General features: G+C 42.0%; 1 protein-coding gene across 4 annotated transcripts in view; it reads left to right on the top strand.

Annotated features, from left to right (window-relative positions):
* Positions 1-86: 86 nt before the first annotated feature.
* The window catches only part of SEC24B (SEC24 homolog B, COPII coat complex component), a 79,125-nt gene continuing 56,357 nt past the window's right edge, over positions 87-22,854 (top strand). For all 4 annotated transcript variants that reach the window (XM_042251141.2, XM_015096378.4, XM_015096380.4 and 1 more), the window contains exons 1-2: positions 87-497; positions 16,438-17,181. In XM_042251141.2, the coding sequence (XP_042107075.1) occupies positions 371-497; positions 16,438-17,181 (871 nt within the window). In that variant the 5' untranslated portion in view covers positions 87-370. The remainder of the gene's footprint in view (positions 498-16,437; positions 17,182-22,854) is intronic.

The raw sequence follows: 22,854 nt of genomic DNA, 5'->3' as shown, positions 1-22,854 counted from the left end.
CCGCGGGAGGCGGCCGCCCCGAGCCCCGCCTCCGGCCTGGGTGCGCCAGGCTGCGCCTGCAGGGGGCGCTGCGGCGAGCGCAGCCCGTGCCTGCGGGGAGCGACCCGGGGTGGGAGTCCCGCGGCTCCGGGCTCGGGGCGGCGGCGGGGCAGCGGCCGGGCGGGGTCCCGGTGCCCGCGGCGGCCCATCTGGGCTGCGGGGTGGAGCGCGAGCATTCCAGCCGCGCTCCCGGGTGACTCCCTCGGTGACGCCGGCCGCGTTCTTTCCTCTTCCTCTCGCCTCTCCGGCCCCGCCTTCCCTTTTCCTCCGCCCACCCCACCGAAGCCGAGCCGCTGCCGCCGCCGCCGCCGCCGCCGCCAGCAGCGCCGTCATGTCGGCCCCCGCCGGGTCCCCTCATCCGGCTGCCAGCGCCCGCATCCCGCCCAAGCTTGGCGGAGCCGCCGCCTCAGGCGCCGCCGCGCCGGCAGGCCCGGGCCCGGGGCCGCACCGGCAGAACGGTGAGGAGGGCGGCCGGGGCGGAGCGCGGGGCCTAGTGCCGGCGGGGCAGCCTGCGCGGCGCGATCGGGCGGGGAGGGCGGGCGGGCGGTGGGAGTTGGGGGCTGCCGGGCTGGGGCGGGGGGCGCACGGCGAGAGCCTGACTGGGGACGGGGCGAGGGGGGACGGACGCCCCGGCGCGGGGCCGCCCCGGGGCATCGGGGACTCGGGCTGCTTCTGGAGTGTGGCCCCAGGCCCTGAACCTCCGGGGCGAGTTGGGGCGTAGAAAAGGGGCAGCCCAGAGACCACGTGAATCCCGGTGATCCCGTCCCTGGCGCGGGCGAGATGCCCCGAGCGACCCCTGTCGGGGAGAGACCCGGGGCCGCAGAGTGCGTGGTCCGGGGAAGGCTGCTTGTAGCCATGGAGCTGGGGAGGGTTGTGCCCTTCCTGTCTCGGGGAAAATTGCTCTGATTTCCGAGGCCCGGCGAGCACGCTGCCTGGAAGGAAACTTAAGTTAGTGCTCAAGTTTGTAGACAAAGGGTGTAAATAGGCAACACAAGTGTAACTGTAACCCTGACCCAGTTCGGCCTCGAGATCTGTCATTGCTGCTGCGGCTGCTACTCGAGCGTCTGGAGCTGGCTGGTCGTGTTTGAAAAGGAGCCGGTGTCAAGTGGATTTAAACGAGTACTTTTAGATCTGGGTGTTCCCCCCCCCCCGCCGCCCCCCAGCTTCACTTTCAGAAACACAAAAACGTGCCAGAGTTGGCCCCGTTTGAGGCAAGGCCTTCATACCGGCAGCAGGCAATGCAACGTGAAGGCCGCTTTCACACTAAGGTCGTGGGCTTTGGGGATGTAACAGTCTCCGCTGAAAAATGATGCTTGTAGGATATCCATTCCCTCAGTTAGTGGATGGGGCCCGGGGAGAGGGGCCCTCTCTGTATAAACGGGAATATTTCAGATGAGAACTCTCGAAACTGACTGAATACTTTAGAAGAATATGTCTGGTTCTCTGTTTGTATAAGAGAGCAAAGTCTGGTGGTGCTCTTCAAATGATTGTTGGACTGACCTATTTTACCCAGTCTGCTAGTGAAAACTTACTGGACTTTATAAATCAGTTCAGCGAACATTTAATTTTTACAGCTGATGCTTCCATGCTTGCAGTTTATCGTTTATCCTGAGAACCAGAAGTTGAATTGTTTTTTTTTTTTTGTAAGTCAGACGTGATGGCTTAGTCTTCATAATCCTTTGGATCAGCCATAGTTGTCAGTGTTACATGCTGTACTTTTTCTGGTCATTGTTTACTGTATGGGTTTTGAATGTGAACAGTGTAGTACGTTTCATTCTTCTGCCCTGAACAAACACGAAGATATTATTTGTGAGCAGTTTTTGTTCGTGTAAACTTAACATAAATTCTTGTTTTTGTTTAGTTTTTGAAATAGCTTTGTGTGTGGAAGAACTGAAAGAAGAGATCCCCAGTCTTTTAGAATATTGTAAATCCATGTTTAATAGTGATCCGAGAATTGTGTCTCTTCTTGATTTCCTGAGTATGCATTATTTGTCGTAGTGTACAATTTTATTTGCCTTAGTCTTAAAGTTTTGTGAATACTCAAAGAGTGGCAGGATATCAGTTGTAATCAAGATGTTAAATATGTAAAAGATCAGTTAATACATTTAGAAGCCAGATATAGATGATGCTTGATTTCTGCTGTTTATAATCATTGCTTTCCTTTGATATAATTCATTTCAGCATTTGTTGCGTGCTTGCAGTTGGGGACTCGAGATTAGCCTAGTAGATAAAACAAAATCCCAGCCTTTCTCCTAAACTGACATGTATTTTGGTGACTTTCAAGTTGGTTATGACCTTGAGGAATTTGACAGGTAGAGGTAAGAGGAGAGGGCTGTTGCAGGGGCATGAACCAAAGTTGAAAAATTTTAGGAACCAAGAGGCAAAAAGAGTGCTAGGTGAGAGGGAAAACCCAAGCGATCAAAGCTGAAAAGAATACTTAAAAGGGGCCAGATTACAGAAAGGTCTTGAGTGTTAAGGAATCTGGAAATTAAGATAAAGGACTAGAGTTAATTTTTGTTTGTTTTTGTGAAAATAAGTGGCTTAAGTCAATAAATAACAAGATCAAATCTGTTTTTGTTTTGCTTGTTAATCTCAGAGAAAAGTAACTTTTGTTTTTGGAATCCGTAGATAATGGTTAAGCAGTCGTTTGGGTTTGTGATTGATTCTTCAGTCCTGTATAAACTAGTTTGCCTTTTTATATCTCTGTGGAATTCCAGACATGGTGAAAAAGAAATAGATCAGAAGTATGAGTTTGAAACATCACAGAAGACAGAGTTGTAAAACTGGATTAGTACCCAGCAATCACTTACTTTAGTGTTTATCAAACATTTTTACAAACAGATTTCTTTTCCCAGAGGAGTTTGTAGAGCCCTGCTACAGACATCCGAAAAAAGCAGAGCTGTTGTGGTTAAAATAGAGGTGGAGGTCCAGGTGTTTTTGGAGTACAGTCTGTAAGACAGCTAGTTCGATTCCCTAATTAAACAGATGAAATCAAGATCCAGAAAGGTTTGGATGGGTGTTATTCACCAATGCCTATATAAGCTTCTTGAGGGTAGCTGCCTGTCTCCTGTTCACTGCTATATATTCAGTATTTTCGAGGCCCAGAACAAGTTATGGTTTCATTTGTTAAATGAAGTCTAATACAGTCTTTCTAGTTCCAAGTCCATATCTCTTTCTATTAACATACTCTAAAGTCTCTTACTAGACACTTTGACTTTGGAAAGGCTTGGGAGGCAGAAGCCCAGACTTCATTAGTGTTTGTCCTTGTTTTCTGTGTTTAACTGTTAGCATACTTTTCCCTACTTACTCTCCCCCCGCCCGACCCACACTTAATTTGAAGATGCAATTTGACTTCTTTGAGTTTGTGAAGTATTTCTTTTTAAACTTCCTTCCTTGGAGTTACATTTCTGTACTTCAGGTTTTCACTGAGCAGCATATGGGCAGTTTAGAATCATTGTATTTTCATAGAAAGTATTAGTTGAATATTTTTCAGCTTACACTTTGCCTTTTGAGAGTCCTTCCAAGAGTCCTCAAACAAGGAAAGACTGAGTGAATAATATCCTGGTAATTACAGCATAACCCCATTGTTGTTGTTTAGTTGCTAAGTCATGTCTAATTCTTTTTGGGTCTGTGGACTGTAGCCTGCCAAGCTCCTCCGTCCATGGGATTCTGAAGGCAAGAACACTGGATTGGGTTGCCATTTCCTTCTCCAGGGACTCTTCCCAACCCAGGGATCGCACCCACATCTCTACCTTGAGCCACCAGGGAACCTGGCATAATTGAAAGAGATATTTTAGAAGTGGTTTTTTTGTTTGTTTGTTTGTTTTGGGTGGGGGGCACTCAGATTTATCAATAAAACTCTGCTTTCTGATTCTTCTTTTAGGAAGCAAATGGTGCTCATTTTCAAATGAAAATGTTTTTTCTTCCTACCATGTGCCTTTCCCAAGAATGATACTATCAGCAGTTTTATCATTTCATTGTCCATAATGCAAGAAAGATGAGATAGTAATGGGAATTATCAAACTTCATTGCTTTATTATTAGACTTCATTACATAAACTGGAGAAGGCAATGGCACCCCACCCAGTACTCTTGCCTGGAGAATCCCGTGGACGGAGGAGCCTGGTAGGGCTACAGTCCGTGGGGTCACACAGAGTCACACGATGGAGCGACTTTACTTTCACTTTTCACTTTCATGCATTGGAGAAGGAAATGTCAACCCACTCCAGTGTTCTTGCCTGGAGAATCCCAGGGACAGAGGAGCCTGGTGGGCTGCTGTCTGTGGGGTCACACAGAGTCGGACATGACTGAAGCGACTTAGCATCAGCAGCAGCATTACATAAACATACCTTTCACTCAGGAATACTATCTGGTGGGTTATTGGAAACTCTTCAACTTTGAGAGCACATGCAAAATTTAAAATGATACAAGTGTACATACAGATACTAGTGTATCTGAAGTAAGTTATTTTTGATCAGAGCAGTGTCTTTGTCTCAAGTTTCTAGTCTTCCTTTTTAGCTAACCAGAAGCATCTGGTCCTCTCATGAAGACAGTGCCATGCTGTAATAGAACTTTCTACATACATAATTTCTCCTAAACTGATTAATAGATGTCTCAAGGATCTTATAAAATACATACACAAGTGTCTGGTATCTGGATTGTTTTTACTTTTTTGTTGTTGTGTTGCTTTCAGTTCAGTTCAGTCGCTCAGTCGTGTCTGACTCTTTGCGACCCCATGAATCGCAGCACGCCAGGCCTCCCTGTCCATCACCAACTCCTGGAGTTCACTCAGACTCACGTCCATCGAGTCAGTGATGCCATCCAACCATCTCATCCTCTGTCGTCCCCTTCTCCTCCTGCCCCCAATCCCTCCTAGCATCAGAGTCTTTTCCAATGAGTCAACTCTTCGTATGAGGTCGCCAAAGTACTGGAGTTTCAGCTTTAGCATCATTCCTTCCAAAGAAATCCCAGGGCTGATCTCCTTCAGAATGGACTGGTTGGATCTCCTTGCAGTCCAAGGGACTCTCAAGAGTCTTCTCCAACACCACAGTTCAAAAGCATCAATTCTTCGGCACTCAGCCTTCTTCACTGTATTTTCATTCCCACCCCACATCTCCCTCTCAATTTCTGAGATAATATGTGTAATAATTTTTGTGGATCATGTTCATTGCCACTGATCCCAGTATTTCAGCTAACTTCCATCTTTCTGATTTATCTGTAAACCCTGAAGTATTAGATGCTAAAGACGTTGAAATAGAAGGGATTTTGAGTCAATCTTCAATGGACTTTCCTAGAAATGAGAGCATCTTCAGAGTTAACATTGCGTGTTAGAGCAGATCTTGTTGTATTCAGCCCCGGGGAAGCCGCTATTATTTCCAGTAGGTTAAGCATACTCAGACTTGGCCAGAAAATGTAGGCTAGTGAAAAAGGTGTAGGCTCTGTTACAGCCCAGGGTTTTGTGGAGAAAATTACTTAACATCTCTGAGCTTTAGGGAATAATAATACCTTCCTCTTAGGGTTGTTGAGAAGATTACATTAAATGAGGTGCTGTTTTTTAAAGTACCTGGTGTTTAGTAAAATGAGATGCTTTGCAAATGAGGGGCTCCTTCATTTCCTTCAAAACACCAGGATATAAATTCTTCAGGCAGCAGAGACCATGTGAGTTTTCCTCATCATATTTCCAGCGGCAGCATGCGATAGGCACTCAATGGAGTACGTGAACTTGGCTACTAACTTTCTTACACTGTCCAGCCTTCCCTGCAAAGAATCTGCTCTTGGAAGGTTTCCTCCGATAGGCCACTACTGCAGCTAGCTGGTTTATGGGAAGAGGGGTTTTAAGTTTTGTACGATTGCGTGCCGAAGGCTGCCAGGAAAAGGAATTGAGGAAAAGGGAGATGAAATAGGGAGGCAAGAGGGAGTAGTAAAATGCCTTGCCTAGACCGTAGCCAAGTCCTAACTCCCTTGTTTTTCCTAGTGTTTCTGAGAAATAGGTATTGTGAAATGGGTTTGGAACCTTGACTTCACTGGCATCTTCATTACTTCCGAACTGTGTGAAATTGTATGAATTAATAACCTTTCACGTCCTTGTTTGTTTGTAAAGTGATGATAGTGATACTTCACAGGATTCTATGAGAATTATATAAGATTATGGATAGAAAAGCAGAGTACCTTGCATGTAGTAGGTTTTCAACCAATACTGGTTTTCTTTTGGCCCCTTCACTCTTAGCAGTCATTATGATGGCATCCGAGAGGACAGCTGATGGAGTGGCAGGAGTAATCTGTACTTAGTGCGGTGAGAGCTCATCTGAACGGTTCCATGCGCTCTGTCTGCCAGCCGTGACTGGAACAGTTACCTGCGTAGCTGTTAGCCTGCCATCAGGAAGCGTAATCCAGGGTAATCAGATGTGATCCAGACTTCCCATTTTTTAAATCACTAGGGTTTTAATTGCAGACTTTTTAGAGGTGTATGTGTCTGTATACATTTTATGCTCATTAAAAATGTATCTTAGCAATATTATTGATACTTTATATTCAAAATATTTAGTAATTAGTACTTAACATACTGACCACTGAATAGATCCCAGCTTTGACACTGGAGCAGAATTGTGTCAGCCTGTAACGTGCCTGGCATTACTGCTTTAGTTGCTGGATCGTGAGTGGGTCTGGGGCAAGGGACCAGCATGGTGGGATGTAACAGGGAAGCAAGGTGAGGAGTGTGACTGTTCACCAACTGGCTCAGCAATGTTTTAATAAAGTTGGTTGTTAAAGTACATACAGGCTGAATATTGAATTATTTCTTGGTAGTTCAGTGATGAATGAAATAAATTTTTAGTAATTACTTTTCCAAATTAGTATGAATTGTATTTCAGTAGGACAGAGGAGCTTGTAGTTTGCTGACCTTGATGTTCTTTTGAAGATAATGAAAACTTTTTAATCTGCCTTTTTAAAAAAGTTGAAATTCTGGAATTCCTGACAGTCCTGTGGTTAGTACTGTGCACTTCCTCTGCAGGGGACACAGGTTCGATCCCTGGTTGGGAAACTAAGATCCTGCATGTTGTGTGGCATGACCAAAAAATAAGAATAAATTTTTTTTTAATGTTAAAATTTTTTAAATTTCAGGAATTTGATTCAGGAATTCAATTTTTCCTGAATTAATTCAGTTTTTTCATTCAGGAAAAGATTAATGAAGCAAACATTTTTATATTCAGAATGTTGCTTCTCTACAGAATGAGGGGAATGAGGAAACATTTAAGAGCCTATGATTTTTCTGGTATAGTGACTAGATGTTCCATGAAATACTTGCTGTGTAAATTTTGATTTTCATATCGAGTTTGCATAAAGCAAGAATAGAATCAGTTTTCCTTTGGTGAGAATCTGATCTCAGGAAGGAAATTATGTCACTGAGGCAGATCTATCGTTTGGGTAGATTTTATGATAATTTTCTCTCAATAAGGATAGCAAGGGTGCTTATAGAAAATCAGAGGCTGTATCTCACTGACCATCTAAAACCTTTGCAGCTGTGATTAGAGCTAGGGAGATTATCCTGGATCTGGGTGGGCCCGATATACTTGCAACCATCCTTATTGGAAACTGGAGGAGTCAGCCTACAGAGAAAGTAACAAGACCACAGGAGCAGAGGTTAGAATGATGTACTTTGAAGATGGAGGGAAGGGGCCACAAGCCAAGGAATGCAGGTGGCCATTAGAAGCTGAATAAGGCAAGGAAATGGATTCTTTCATCAGGCTTCAGAAAGAACCAGCTTTGCCCATGACACCTTGACATTTGCCCAGTGAAACTGATTTTGGACTTCTGACTTCCAAACTGTAAAGTAATAAATTTGTACTATTTTAAGCCACTAAATTTGTAGTAATTTGTTACACTTGTACTAGGAAACTCATGCATCTAATAAGAAGGGAAAAAGCTGCAATGTCAAAACACTTTAGATGCGATGAAATGCAGTGGATTTTTACTTGCCTTTTGTTTCGAGTGTTCTCATACTTGAACCACTAAAGAGTAAAAAGTGTAGAATGGCAGAGAAAAAATATTCAGACTTGTAATTTGTTCTGGTAGTAAAGTATTAAGTTTTGAATTCTTTTTCTCTTTAAATACCATGCACGTGCATGCCTGCGGTCGCTTGGTCGTGTCTGCCTCTTTGGGACCTCATGGACCATAGCCCACCAGCCTCCTCTGTGCATGAGATTTCCCAGGCAAGAATACTGGAGTGGGTTGCCATTTCCTTCTCCAGGGGACCTTCCCAACCCAGATATTGAACCTGCATCTCTTAAGTCTCCTGCATTGGCAGGTGGATTCTTTACCACTGAGCTGCCAGGGAGGCCCTTAAATATCATGCAGTTGTTGATAGCTGTGATGAGATAAATGCCGTGATACAGAAATGTTTGATGATTATTTACTGGGCTTATTTTTTTTTTTCTTCAAAACACAGCAATGGAATCCATGAGGCAGTCACTATCCTAAGCCTTAAGGATCTGATAGAGCGGAGAGCCAAGTAGGCCCAGGTTTTTGACTTACAGAGTGTGCACTTAGTTGCAGTTCCACGTGGAAAGCACTGTCACAGAGGTCCAGTATACTGCAGTACAGCATTAAGCGGACATTAAGTGGGCATCGACTTGTAGAATTACAGAATGTTTTCTAGAGGAAGAGCTGAGAGCTGAAGGATAAGTAAGAGTTGGTCAGGTGAAGCGGGTAGAAGGGGACCTCGAAGGTTCCAGGTAGAAGGAAGAGCCTGTGTGAACAGTCGGAAGTGAACAAGCATGACTTGAGAACTCTCTGTGCTAAGAGTGGGTGTATGTGGAATAGAGATTTTCAGCCTTTCCACTCATGGCTACTTTAGTGCTGAAGTTTTTAGTGACATTCTTGAAGGAGTTAAACGTAGAACATTTGTATTTTAAAACAGCAAGTTCCAGGAAAAATATATTAACGTGATCCTCTTCAGAAGTCTTTATAAGGCAACTTAATACTCTGCCGTAGTCAGCCTCTTTGCTGGCCTTTTGACACAAAGCTCTAGCATGCAGCCTTACCTGATGTTGTGCTGTGGCTGCTTTGCTTTTCTGGTGGCAAGTTATACTTCTTTACCAGCTCAGCATTCTGTGTCACTTCACCATAACACTAGGCATTTCTAGTTGTAGCAGAGCTTTTAATACATTTTATTGATCAAAGTTTGGCAAACCCAGGTGAGGACTTGCAGTAGCTTAAGGTGTACCTTTAGGAAATGATTGTGAAAAGGAGGGGTACTGAGATGTGAGGGGTAGAAGTTTCCCCAGTGGCTCAGTGGTAAGGAATCTGCCTGCCGGTGCAGGAGACACGGGTTCGATCCCTGGTTGGGGCAGGAAATGGCAACCCCCTCCAGTATTCTTACCTGGGAAATCCCATGGACAGAGGAGCCTGGCGCGCTGCAGACCGTGGGGTCACAGAGTCAGACACAACTTGGCAGCTGAGCACAAGCACACACGCAAGCAGGGCAGGGGTCAGATCATGAAAAGTCTCTGCATTGGTTTTATCTTTGCTGCTGTAACAAATTACCACAAACTGGTGGCTTAAAACAACATGAATTCAGAATTCCTCTTCTGTGGGTTGGAAATCTAACCGGGCTAAAATCCAGGTGCCATTAGGGCTGCATTCACTTCCAGAGGCTCTAGGAGAGAATCCATTTCTTCACCTTTCCCAGCTTCCAGAGGCTGTGCACATTCCTTGGCTCTTGGCCACTCTTTCCATCTTCAGAGCCAGCAACACTGCCTCTCAGAGGAGTCTTCTGTGGTCACGGCTCCTTCTGACTCCCTTCTGCCTCCCTCTTCCACTTTTAAGGACGCTCATGATTATGTGGAGCTTACCTGGATTATATATTCCCTCTTCGAAGATCCGGTGACTAACAGCCCTAATGCTCTCTGTAATGCTGCCACCCCTGTGCCATGTAACCTAGCATTCTCACTGGTTCTAGGGATTAGGACACGGACATGGGGTAAGGGAGGGATTATCTTGTCTCCCACTATCTTACAGGCCATATTAGAGAATTTGAATTTATTCTTGATGGCAAGAGAAACCATTAGAAAGCTTTAAACAAGGAACTAACAATCTGCTATTCTTCTTCAAAGTTTTTTTTTTTTTTCTTTTCTATTTTAGTACCTTGCTTTTCCTTAGAAATTTTAGAATTTTCTTGTTGGTATCTACTAAAAAAAAAAAAAAGCCTTCATGTGTTTTTGTTGGGATTGTATTGAATCTAAAGATCAAAATTAAGATAACTTACATCTTCATGTCAAGCCTTCCTGTCCACAAAGACTGTATATCATTCCATTTATTTAAGTCCTTGATTTCTTTCGTCAGTGTTTTGTAGTTTTCTACATATAGATTCTTCACATGTTTCATTAGATTTGTATTTTCAGTACTGCTTTTTGTGTGAACTGTTGTAAATAGTATTTTGGCTTTAGAATCTGAATCCTAAATTTTTAAAAATAGTAATTGCTATTCTGGTTGCTATTACTACATAATAAATCACAACAGAACATAGAGGTTAAACAACCATTATTCTCACAGCTTGTGTTGAGCTAAGAATTTGAACAGGGCACGGCAGAGATGCTTTAGGATGCCTAGGGCCAGAGCTGGGAAGATGCAAAGGTTATTTTGATGGCTGGGATTAGGGATGACCTTGAAGGCTCATTTATTCACACATCTGGCACTTAGACTAGAATATATCAGACTTGTACTTAAAACCAGAGTGCCTAGCAGTGACCGCTCTGTGTGACTGGGCATCCTCAGAGCATGGCAGCTATGGAGTAAATGGGCTTCTTATGGAGTTGCTTAGGGATCCACATGCAGATAATCCCATCAAACAATACAGGTGCTCAGTTGTCTATGACTGAGTCTGGGAATTCACACAGCTTGGCTTCTGCCATTCTTTATTGGTGGAAGCTGTTACAATTGGAAGCCTGCTCAAATTCAGGAGGAATAGACAGATTCTACCCTTTAATCAACAGAGTGTCAAAGAGTGTGGTGACCATGTTTTAAAACTGCCACGGTTGCTGAGGCAATTATTGGAAATATAAGTAAATGAAAATGCTAATACTAGTAAAATTCCCATAATTTACAGTGTCTTTTTTTTTTTTTTAAGTGAATGGTTAAACATTTGTGATCTTTGCCAGGCTTAATTTGTAGTTTATACAGAAGAAATATAACTTTAATATTCATCCCCCGTGGGCTTCCCTGTTGGCTGCAATGTAGGAAACTGAAGTTCGATCCCTGGGTCGGGATGATCCCCTGGAGTAGGAAATGATAGTCCCCTCCAATATTCTTGCCTGGAAAGTCCCATGGACAGAGGAGCCTGGCGGGCTACAGTCCATGGGGTCTCTTTTAGACAGGACTGATCATTCACTATTAATATACCCCAAGAAAAAGTTAAGAATTATCTAATACATTTTAAAGTTGATGAAAATGCACAACTTGTTAGGTCACAGTAAGACAAAATTTTTAAAATTATTTTCTTGTCCTAGCATTTTCTTTCAATTTAAACTGATCTTTATTTTTTTTTTTAGTGCAAGTTTTAAAAAATTGATCTTAAACATTCAAAAAATTATTTTACTTTGAAAGGAGTTAATTATTTTGGTTTAATTATACTAGAATCTTTGCGGAGGGTACTCTTGGATGATTTAGATTTTGATAAGGAGTGGTATCCAAAATCATTGCAGATGGTGATTGCAGCCATGAAATTAAAAGACACTTACTCCTTGGAAGAAAAGTTATGACCAACCTAGATAGCATATTCAAAAGCAGAGACATTACTTTGCCGACTAAGGTCCGTCTAGTCAAGGCTATGGTTTTCCTGTGGTCATGTACGGATGTGAGAGTTGGACTGTGAAGAAGGCTGAGCACCAAAGAATTGATGCTTTTGAACTGTGGTGTTGGAGAAGACTCTTGAGAGTCCCTTGGACTGCAAGGAGATCCAACCAGTCCATTCTGAAGGAGATCAGCCCTGGGATTTCTAGGAGGGAATGATGCTAAAGCTGAAACTCCAGTACTTTGGCCACCTCGTGCAAAGAGTTGACTCACTGGAAAAGACTCTGATGCTGGGAGGAATTGGGGGCAGGAGAAGAAGGGGACGACAGAGGGTGAGATGGCTGGATGGCATCACTGACTCGATGGACGCGAATCTGAGTGAACTCTGGGAGTTGGTGATGGACAGGGAGGCCTGGCGTGCTGCGATTCATGGGGTCGCAAAGAGTCGGACGCGACTGAGTGACTGAACTGAGCTGAGCTGAAGGAATGGTGTGCACTGATGTATAATTAGCTGTTCTTACCTTTGCACCCTCTCTCCAAATTAAGTACCTTCCTTTTCCTTGATGGATGGAAAAGTAAATAGACTTTTTTGGATGGGTAATTTACTTCTGATAAATTTTTACCAGTTCCAACATTCCTGTTATATTTAGAAGAATGGCATTTGAGTAGCTTGGACAAGATAATGGCTATTGTCCCGTTTTCATAGATTTAGCATAGATAAGCCAAATCAAATCACAGAGTGAGTAGATATTTAAACAGATTTATCTGATCTCTTGATTAATAAATTTGTGCATTGTTGGGTTTTCTCGGGCTATAATGAAGAGTGGCAAAAGCACTTTTTAAGATCTACTTTAGTAAGAGGAGAAGAACATTTTATACTTTTTTTTTTAAGGCATGTTAATGAAAGATTTGTATTAAGGCTTGTTTCCTTTTAAGTAAATAAATTCTTTTAAGTGAACTATGATCATGTGAAATATCCTATAAGAAAAGTAAATTATATACCTAGTTAAATAGTGTTACCTGAGTTTTGGTTCATTGTATATTTGGAATTATGGAAGTGTGGACATTATTTTTTGTTTACAGCTTGATTATGTGAGTTATCTTTGGAGAATGTATTTAAATGACTAAATGCTAAAGATTATTTAGTAGGAATTGAAAATAGAATAAGGAAATTTTCATGTATCTTTTATGAATACATATTTTCTATTTTATACATTATTATGGCAAGGAATACAGTGACACCTTCTGTGTCAGTGAACTTGAAGCAGCTTGAAATTTGTATACGTGTGTGTGTGTGTGTGTGTGTGTGTGTGTGTGTGTATATGTATATATATATTTGATTATCCTTTCATTTGGACTTCCCTGGGGGCTCAGACAATAAAAAATCCACCTGCAATGTGGAAGACCTGGGTTTTTACCCTGGGTTTGAAAGATCCCCTGGAGAAAGGAATGGCTACCCACTCCAGTATTCTTGCCTGGAGAATTCCATGGAAAGAGGAGCCTGCCAGTGCCTGGTCCATGGGGTGGCAAAGAGTCAGACATGACCAAGCGACTTTTACTTTCACTTTTCATTTCAGGGGCTTGCCTGGTGGCTCAGAGGTTAAAGCGTCTGCTTGCAATGTGGGGGACCTGGTTCGATCCCTGGGTCGGGAAGATCCCCTGGAGAAGGAAATGGCAACCCACTCCAGTATTCTTGCCTGGAGAATCCCATGGAGGGAGGAGCCTGGTAGGCTACAGTCCATGGGGTCCCAAAGAGTCGGACACGACTGAGCTACTTCACTTCACTTCACAGATACCTATTTCATTCCAAAAGACAAGCAAATTAGATTCTAGGATAATTCAAGTTTGCCCTTGGAATCAAAACTAGAATTCCATTGTTTGAGATAATTGACCTTCTGGGCTGAAGAAAGCTAGTAGGATTTTAGTGTAGCGAGGGCCAGCAGATCATTGTTTAAAAGCATGGACTTGAGCCACATTATCTAAATCAAATCCCAGCCCTATTATTTTCTAAGTATGTGACTTTATTAACTTAAATTTTGTTTCATTTATCTTATTATAAAGTAGTTATAATGATACTCTATTTCAGGTGGTTATGAGGAGGAATAAAGGAGTGAATATATGTAAAACATTAGAACAGTGAGTGGCACAAAGTGTAATGTTTAGACTGTTAATAAAATTAATATTAAGTTATGGTGAAGTGAAGTGAAGTGAAGTGAAGTGAAGTTGCTCAGTTGTATCCGATTCTTTGCGACCCCATAGACTGCAGCCTGCCAGGCTCCTCTGTCCATGGGATTTTCCAGGCAATAGTACTGGAGTGGATTGCCATTTCCTTCTCCAGGGGATCGTCCCAACCCAGGGCTCAAACCCGGGTCTCCTGCATTGTAGACAGACGCTTTACCATCTGAGCCACCAGGGAAGTCTAAGTTATGGTAACTTTAATGATACTGATAAAATAAATACATTCTATGGTGACCAAAGATGAATATGTAAAAATGAAAGTGTTAAAAATACTAGAGGAAAACATGGGTAGTTTTATAATATTGGAGTGGGGGAGGCTCTGTGAAGCATGAATTAAAATTTTATCAAGCATGAAAGATTTTACTACATGATAATTGTGAAACTATAGCAAGAGACAGCATGGACAAAGTTAAGTAATCTGAAGGAAATACAGGCAGCACATAATAACATGGTTAAATTGCTTAATGTATGTGAACATTTATAAATTATTAAGGGACACACAATCCTTTGGGGAGAGGGTAGATAACAAAGATACCCAAGTGGCTAAGAAACATTTGTAAGGATTCTCAGCAGCACTCAAAGTTTAGTACTGCAAGCTAAAATGTTTCTCTCCTATTAGATTGGCAGACATTAAAATGGTACTCAGTGTTGGGAAGATGAGGCATTCTGAAGCATCACTGATGAGAGGAACAAATTGATAGACATTTTTGGAGATATTTGGCAATAATGGTCAATTTTCAGTTCAGTTCAGTTGCTCAGTCGTGTCTGACTCTTTGCGACCCCATGAATCCCAGCACGCCAGGCCTCCCTGTCCATCACCAACTCCCAGAGTTCACTCAAACTCATGTCCATCGAGTCGGTGATGCCATCCAGCCATCTCATCCTCGGTCGTCCCCTTCTCCTCCTACCCCCAATCCCTCCCAGCATCAGGGTCTTTTCCAATGAGTAAACCCTTCGCGGGAGGTGGCCAAAGTACTGGAGTTTCAGCTTTAGCATCAGTTCTTCCAATGAACGCCCAGGACTGATCTCCTTCAGAATGGACTGGTTGGATCTCCTTGCAGTCTAAGGGACTCTCAGGAGTCTTCTCCAACACCACAGTTCAAAAGCATCAGTTCTTCAGCTCTCAGCCTTCTTCACAGTCCAGCTCTCACATCCATACATGACCACTCCTTTGTTGGCAGAGTAATGTCTATGCTCTTTTAATATGCTATCTAAGTTGGTCATAACTTTCCTTCCGATTTTAATTGCCCCTAAACCCTTTGAACCTCCAGTTTCAATTCTAGGAACTTATCCTGCAGATTCATCACAGGTAGACCTCATAAATTAGTTCACTCCCTGGAATAAATATTCATCATGGGGATTTGGTAAATAATGTTATGTTTCTACAATGAAATATTGTTAGATTCTTTTAGAATAATAAAGATTTATATATGCTAACACAGAGGGATATCCTTGCTGAACTGTAGTATGGTCTTTGTGGTTAAGTATATATATGTGTGTGTGTATATATTACATATATTGTACATATAGGTATCCAAAGAATACATAAGAAACCATTAACTAAACTACATCTGGGAAGTAGGATTTCAGCCACCAGGGAGAGAAGGGCACTTGTACTTTTCACTTGATGTTCTTCATTGTTTGAATTCTTTAAATAGTAGATATATTGTTAGTTTTATAATTTAAAAAAGGGGCAGGCAGTAAGAAAGGTTTGAACTTCGTCTTTGGTAGGTATATTGTTATCTGTTACTACATGACAAAATAGCCTGAAACTTGCCAGTTTAAAACAGCCAGTACTAATCTCATGGTTTCTGTGGGACCTGAAGCAGTCTAGCTGGGAGATTCTGGATTAGGGTCTCCAGCGTGAGATTGTAGTCAGGCTGTCAACTGGGGGTCTGGTTATCTTTAAGACTCTATTACGTGGTGTGAAGAGTCTGCTTCCAGACTCACTCTTGAGGTTGTGAGCAGACCTCAGTTTCTCTCTGGCTGTTGGTCATGAGAATGCGATTCCTCACTGTATGGATTATTCTGGAGAGCTCTTCACAACTTGGCAACTTTGATCTTCCGCACTGAGAGATCTGAGTGCCCGTGCCTGAGGCAGGACAAGTCTCAGGAGTGATAGCATTGCCTCTGCTGTGTGCTGCTGGTCACACAGTCCAATCCGGGTTTATTGTGGGAGGGTATGAGTACCAGAGCAAGGAGGTAACTGGGCACCGTCTTGGAGGCTGACTACCACGGCAGGTCTGTTAGAGTACAATCTCTTGTAACAGTTGGGGATTATGAAGAAGTAAATTAAGGCAACATTTAGATGGGAACTATGCTTAAAAATTAGTTGCCTTCTTACTAATTCCTGTCAATACTTGCTTTTCTTTTTCAGGTCCAGCACAGAATCAAATGCAGGTTCCATCTGAGTATGGATTGCCTCCTCAAAACTATATTGTTCCCTCAGGACATTACTCTCAAGGACCTGGGAAAATGACCTCATTGCCATTGGATAGCCAGAGTGGTGATTACTACTCTGGTCTCTATACGGTACCAACCCAGAACGTGGCGACTCCTAACACAGCCAGCCAGCAAGCAGGAGCACAGCAGATGTATAGCAGGGCTCCTCCCGCCCCTCATGCTGTGGGATCTACTCCGGGATCTTTCCAAGGTGCCTCGTCCTCCGCATCGCATTTGCAAACGAGTGCCTCCCAGCCGTACTCCTCTTTTGTGAATCATTACAACAGTCCAGCCCCGCACTCTGCCAGTTCGTCTGTTGCTTCTCAGGGATTTCCCTCTGCTTGTGGTCACTATGCTTTGTCAACTGTTTCTAATGCTGCGTATCCTAGTATTCCATACCCCTCTCTACCTGCTGGTGATCCATACGGGCCACAGATGTTTACCTCACAGAACGCTCCAGCTGTCAGGCCGATTAGAGATAACTCATTTTCTGGTCAAAACACCGCTGTCAGCCATCCGTCCCCGCTTCCACCTCCACCATCACGACAGTACCACCAGCAGCAGAGTCTTTCAGGATACAGTACTTTCTCGTGGTCAGCCCCAGGCCTTCCATCAACCCAAGACAATCTGATTCGAAACCACACCTCCCTGGCTACAGCCAGCAACCCAACAAATACCGGTAGGTTGAATGAAAAGTCCACCAAAGCATGGTTGAAAGTCAGTGCATTTCCAATCCGTTTTTATTGCATGAAGGTTAAAGATGACATTGCCCATTAGAAAAATCGGAAATTAGCTTACTTTTGCTATTTATTTGCTTTTATTTACTGTAAAATTTTGTAGCATCTCTTTGAATGCTTCCCCTTCATCTGTTCACAGTTAGCCTCCTGACCGTCTGCCTTCTATAGCATGGTTCCTTGCCACGATTAGGATCTCCGTTGGTGTTCACTAATACGTTTTCTTGCCTCTGCAGTAGTTGTCTTTAATGTGAGTTAGGAATAGGGCACAGTGGAAGGGTCCATTTGAGGATATGGTTTGTTAGCTGCTACTTTCTTTTTTATATTAGTTCAACTTAGGGACAGTTATTCTTCCAGTCATAGCCCCATTCTCTGTAGAAAAAAATTATAGCCTGAAATACCAAACTGGTTAGGTAAACTCTTATTTGCAGCTTTCACAGAAGATATATTTCCTATACATTAAAGCTGATGTTTTCTCAGCCCCAGATAGATAAGTTAGAATGAAGGACAGTGAAGATGGAGAAAGATATATGAAGAATACCCTTGTAATTAGTTTTTCACCTTCCTAGACCAAAATATGATTAAATTTATTTGTTTATAAGTTATATACACAAGGTGTATATATAGTTTATTTAGTGTGGGGTTTGCATAAAATACACTCACTTTAATTCATCTTGTCACTTTGACCTTAACAGAATCTGCTCTTGAACGGAATGAAACAGTATGTAAAGAATGAGTACTGGAAATCTGGGATAGTTTTCTGAATGATGTCTCTACATGGTCTATCAGAGTCTAGATAGCCACATGTCAAGAATGTTGTAGAAAAGTATCCTTTCCTGGACAGTTAGCTTATTTAAAGTTAGACCTTCAGAATATTAGATCTGAACTGTTTGTTTGAGATCATCTGTTCTTTCAGTGCGATGTTACTTAGAAACGCCTTGGGTTGCAAGCAGCTAATAGTGGTTTAAACAGAAAAGGTGTGTGTTTTTTCTGGAGTCAAGAAGTCTAGGCAGATGGAGATCCAGACGTCCTCATTGTCTTCTCTGCCATCCTTAGTATGTTGGTTTATAGGAACAAGACAACTTACGTACCTGTCAAAATTAAAAGCAGAAAGAAGGGAGAGGATAGAGTGGGTTCGTGGCACTGGCAGGCGTCATCTTGCGTGTCATTTGCCGTTGCTGTTTAAAAGGCCATGGCTAATATGAGGGAAGGCCAGAAAATGAATAGTTGGCTTTGGAGCCTCCATGGTGGCGAAAGGCATGAAAAAGGGGGTTAGTACTGACTGGGTCTTAGGTAAGTCAACTTGACGCATCCGTCACAGTTCCCAAATCTGGCTCTGCACCAGAATCCCTTGCATAGAATCCCTCAAACCCAACTGACTGAGCTAGAATAGAATAATCTCCAGGGTAGTCTTGGGAATCTGAATTTCTGCCTGGATCTTGAGTGATGTCTGGTAACAGATCCAGATTCTAGTGCCGTCCCTTCGCTTTACAGACTCGGAAAGCCTGTGGTCCTGAGCGCTGGAAGCAGAGTGTGTCCTGAAGCTTGGTTTCTTCTGACTCTCTGTCTACCCATCTCGGAACCAGGGCTTTCTGTCCTGTAGAAATCCTGTTTCCTTTTCCTTTCAGCAGTCCTTTTACAGATCAGCTTATCTAAGGTCCCTCTGACCTAAGGATTTTATGACTTTCGTGACCAAGAAAAAGAAGAAAGTCAGGTAATTTGTATCTTATTTCTGAGATAGTAATAGGACTGGATAGGATGAGTTTATATTAAGATGTAGGATTGAAAAATGTGGGGCCACTTGGCTTATGAGTAGAATACCTATTGGCAAGGGCCTACTATTCAAAAAAATATTGAATAAAGAGTAAGGATAATTACAAAATTACCTTCTATTTGAATGACTAGTGATTAGTCCATTAGGCAAAGAGAAGGGAGTGTATTTCCATTGTTTTAATTGTAATACTATATTATGAAAGCCATAATATATATAATTTTAGAAGTTAATGTGTAAAGAAGTGGGCTTTTCCCCCCTTAGATTGGTAAATGACTTTTTCATTGTAGTTCAGAAGTTGACAAATTAGATATATCTCAGGTTAATATGGCCTATTGCTTGTCATCATTTCAAAAGAAATAAAGAGATTACTTTTAAAATTCAGTATTACAGAAGTTCCTAAATGTCCTCAGTTGATGTTTCTCTATTTTTTCCAGTGCCCCACACTACATCGTAGTAATAGTTCATAACGTTTTCTGACAGATGTTACTGTTTTTCTCTTGGAAAATTTAAAACATCCCTTGGAACCGTGAGTCTGTTGCAAGGGCAACTTGAGTACCTAAGTACAAGGTTTGGGAACCATAGGTATATTGATTGTAACTTTCTAGAAAGACAAGCAGTTTAATTGCTTTGGACACTTAAATTTATATTGTCAAAGTAGGAATCTTACATGTTAAGCATGGTTTTGTATGAAGACTAATCTTTGAGTAATTGATAAGAATGATTGCATATTATTACTTGATTATATTAGTTTCATTTTCAGGTAATATAGTTAAACTTCAGCAATTCATGAAGGGTTGAGATCCAAAAGCATAACCTGAGCTAAGTGAAGTCGCTCAGTTGTGTCCGACTCTTTGCGACCCCATGGACTGTAGCCTACCAGGCCCCTCTGTCCGTGGGATTTTGTCCAGGCAAGAGTACTGAAGCGGACTGCCATTTCCTTCTCCAAGGGATCTTCCCAACCCAGGAACTGAACCTGGGTCTCCCGCATTGTAGGCAGATGCTTTACCATCTGTACCACCTGAGTTAAGTGATTATCAAAAATACAGTGATTGATACATGCTGTTACTTTTAGGCAATTGAGTTCATATTCAGAAATGTGGAATAAAAGAGACATTTAAACATTATCTCATTTGCCTTTTTAGAAAAGCACATTAATTTAGCACTAGAATTTCAGATTATTTTTGTTAAAAACATAGTGATGTATGTTTTGAGTGCTGTGTTTAGTTAATTTAGGGTGAAATTTTGGCTAGTGTTTAAAAGGTATCATTAGGCCATTAAATTTTTTTTACCTGTCACTATAGGTAAATTTCTCAAGGTTCAGAAGCTCTTTCCTAGTTTGAGGTGAAGTTGGTTGAGTAATACAAGTTCAACAAGGATTATATCTTGCTGGCATATTGTAAAATAGTACTATCTGATTAATGCTATTTTACCAAGTACAGTTTTATTTTTTTAAAAAAGAAACTTTAAAAAATCTACTGATAGCATGCTTGGGGCTGGTGCACGGTGATGACCCAGAGAGATGTTATGGGGAGGAAGGTGGGAGGGGGGTTCATGTTTGGGAACGCATGTACACCCATGGTGGATTCATGTCAATGTATGGCAAAACCAATACAGTATTGTAAAGTAAAATAAAGTAAAAATAAAAATTAAAAAATAAATAAATAAATAATTTTAAAAATCTCATAAAAATAATAATAAACATTGATAAAATCCTCGTGTAAAAACCTACAACTTACATGATAGTAAGGTGTAATCACTGATAGGTTAATATATGTCTGTCATCTTAGGGTGATGATGTGCCTGAGGAAAAGCTAAGTAGATACTAGGAGGTGACTCTCTGGATACAGAAATCAAGTTAGAAATGTTAGAAAACTACATTGGAGATGCAAATAGTACAGCTAAGAGATTATTTTCAGCTTCGGGAACTTGTGTTGAGACTGCAGAGTTGTGAGATAGTAATAATTTTGCTCCCTCGTACTCCTTCAGTTTTTCATAGGCACTCTTGAACCTTATCTTTCTCACCTTTGTACCTTCCACCTGAAGATTTTCGATACTTGCTCCTTTAAGCTCAGAAGATGAAACGTCCATCTTTACGACCACTTCCTTCAAAACTTGGTTTTATCGGTTATTCCTTTCTGGTGTCTCAGTTTCCCAGTTTCTGCTGGGCTGTGGCATTGGGAAGGTGAGAGGAAAAGACGAGGTGAAGGAAAAACATAAGCTTGGTTCTGTCTGTAATCAGCAGCCACCAGAAATTTACAAGCACAGTGGTGACACTGTCAGATTTGTGATTTTGATCTTCCTTTGTGAGAAGTGTGGTAGGTGAATTGGAAGAGGAAGAACTTGGAGACAAGACTAACTAGGAATTAACTACAACTGTCTAGTTGAAGGATGATAACATAGGTTGGGATTTGTTCAGATAGAAGACAGGTGGCAAGAGATGATTTCAAGAATTGGTTGATAGGGTTTATGAAGGAAAAGGGAATAATAGAAGTTGACTTAAAATTTTCTAGTTTGAACAGCTTGAATGGGTAATGGTATTATTAGTTGAGAATTCAATCTCCCTAGTTCCAACAGAGTTGTATGTACACTTACTGAGGAGCTGCTAAGAACTAACTAGGGAACTACCTTAATGCCAACAAATAAATAGATAAACGGTTTTTAAAAAAAAAAAATTGTGTTCTGTTGCTAAATATACCATATTTCATCTGTCACATTCTCTTTATGAAAGGGGTAGTTTTGTTGTTGGTTTTTTTTCCTGGCATTTTTTGGGTGGTCTTTAATATTTGTGGAACTTGTCTTCATTTATTTGACAGATATTTGAAAGCTAACTATGTGACAGGCATTTATTTTAGTGCTGGGAAATAAAATAGCAAATAAAAAGACTCGATGCCTTACCTCGAGAAGCTGTAATCTTCTAGGAAGGCAAGTGAAGTCGCTCAGTCATGTCCAACTCTTTGCGACCCAATGGACTGTAGCCTACCAGGCTCCTCCGTCCATGGGATTTTCCAGGCAATAGTACTGGAGTGGATTGCCATTTCCTTCTCCAGGGGATCTTCCTGACCCAAGGATCGAACCCGGGTCTCCCGCATTGCAGGCATTTACTGTCTTGTGATAAAGTTAAAAAACAAGCAGAAATAATGTTTAGAGATACTTATCTGTGTGGTAAACTATTGAATAACAAAAGCAAGGGGATAGTGAACACAGTCAGGAGGGAGGCAAGGGAATGCCTGCTGTGAGGAGTGCACCAAGAGCGTCAGCAATATTGGAAACGCTTTCTTTTCACAGTTGGATGCTGAGTTCATGGGTATTTCTTTTCTTATGATTTTATAACTACATACACATATGTAAGGCATAGACTGAATTGTATCAATTATTTTATTAAAGCGAAAAGTCTGTTACATCTAAAGGGGCTTACGTGTAATTCCCTTTAATGGAAGAGAGCACAGCAAGTGCAAGGGACTGAAAGACTTTGAAGCTAGAGGAGAACCGTGGGCCAGGAGGAGGCTGGGATCATTCAGGGCCTGGTTGACCACATTAAGCTTTTCAGGACAAGATGTTTTGTCTGCACCCTCAAGCACTGGCAGAATATTGAAGGACTGTGAGCAGGACGATGCCATGTATCAAGCTGGAGACTGGAGAGCGCAGAGGGCCCTGTGCACACCCGAACTACTTCTCTTCGACTTGGTGCCTGGAATTTTGTTTCTGAAAAATTACTTGTGGGGCCGTCTAGAGGCCCAGGGGGATGGAATCATTCTCAGAGAGGATTTATATTTCCTTCTGCCAGTTTCCTCCAAGAACTACCAGCTTGTGATCACATTCATCCCAGTCTAAGGCCCTAGGTGTA

This window comes from Ovis aries, chromosome 6 (genome assembly GCF_016772045.2).
Source record: "Ovis aries strain OAR_USU_Benz2616 breed Rambouillet chromosome 6, ARS-UI_Ramb_v3.0, whole genome shotgun sequence".
Taxonomy (NCBI): Eukaryota; Metazoa; Chordata; class Mammalia; order Artiodactyla; family Bovidae; genus Ovis; species Ovis aries.
Note: the sequence above shows the minus strand (reverse complement) of the source record. Positions and strands in the feature narration are given on the sequence as shown.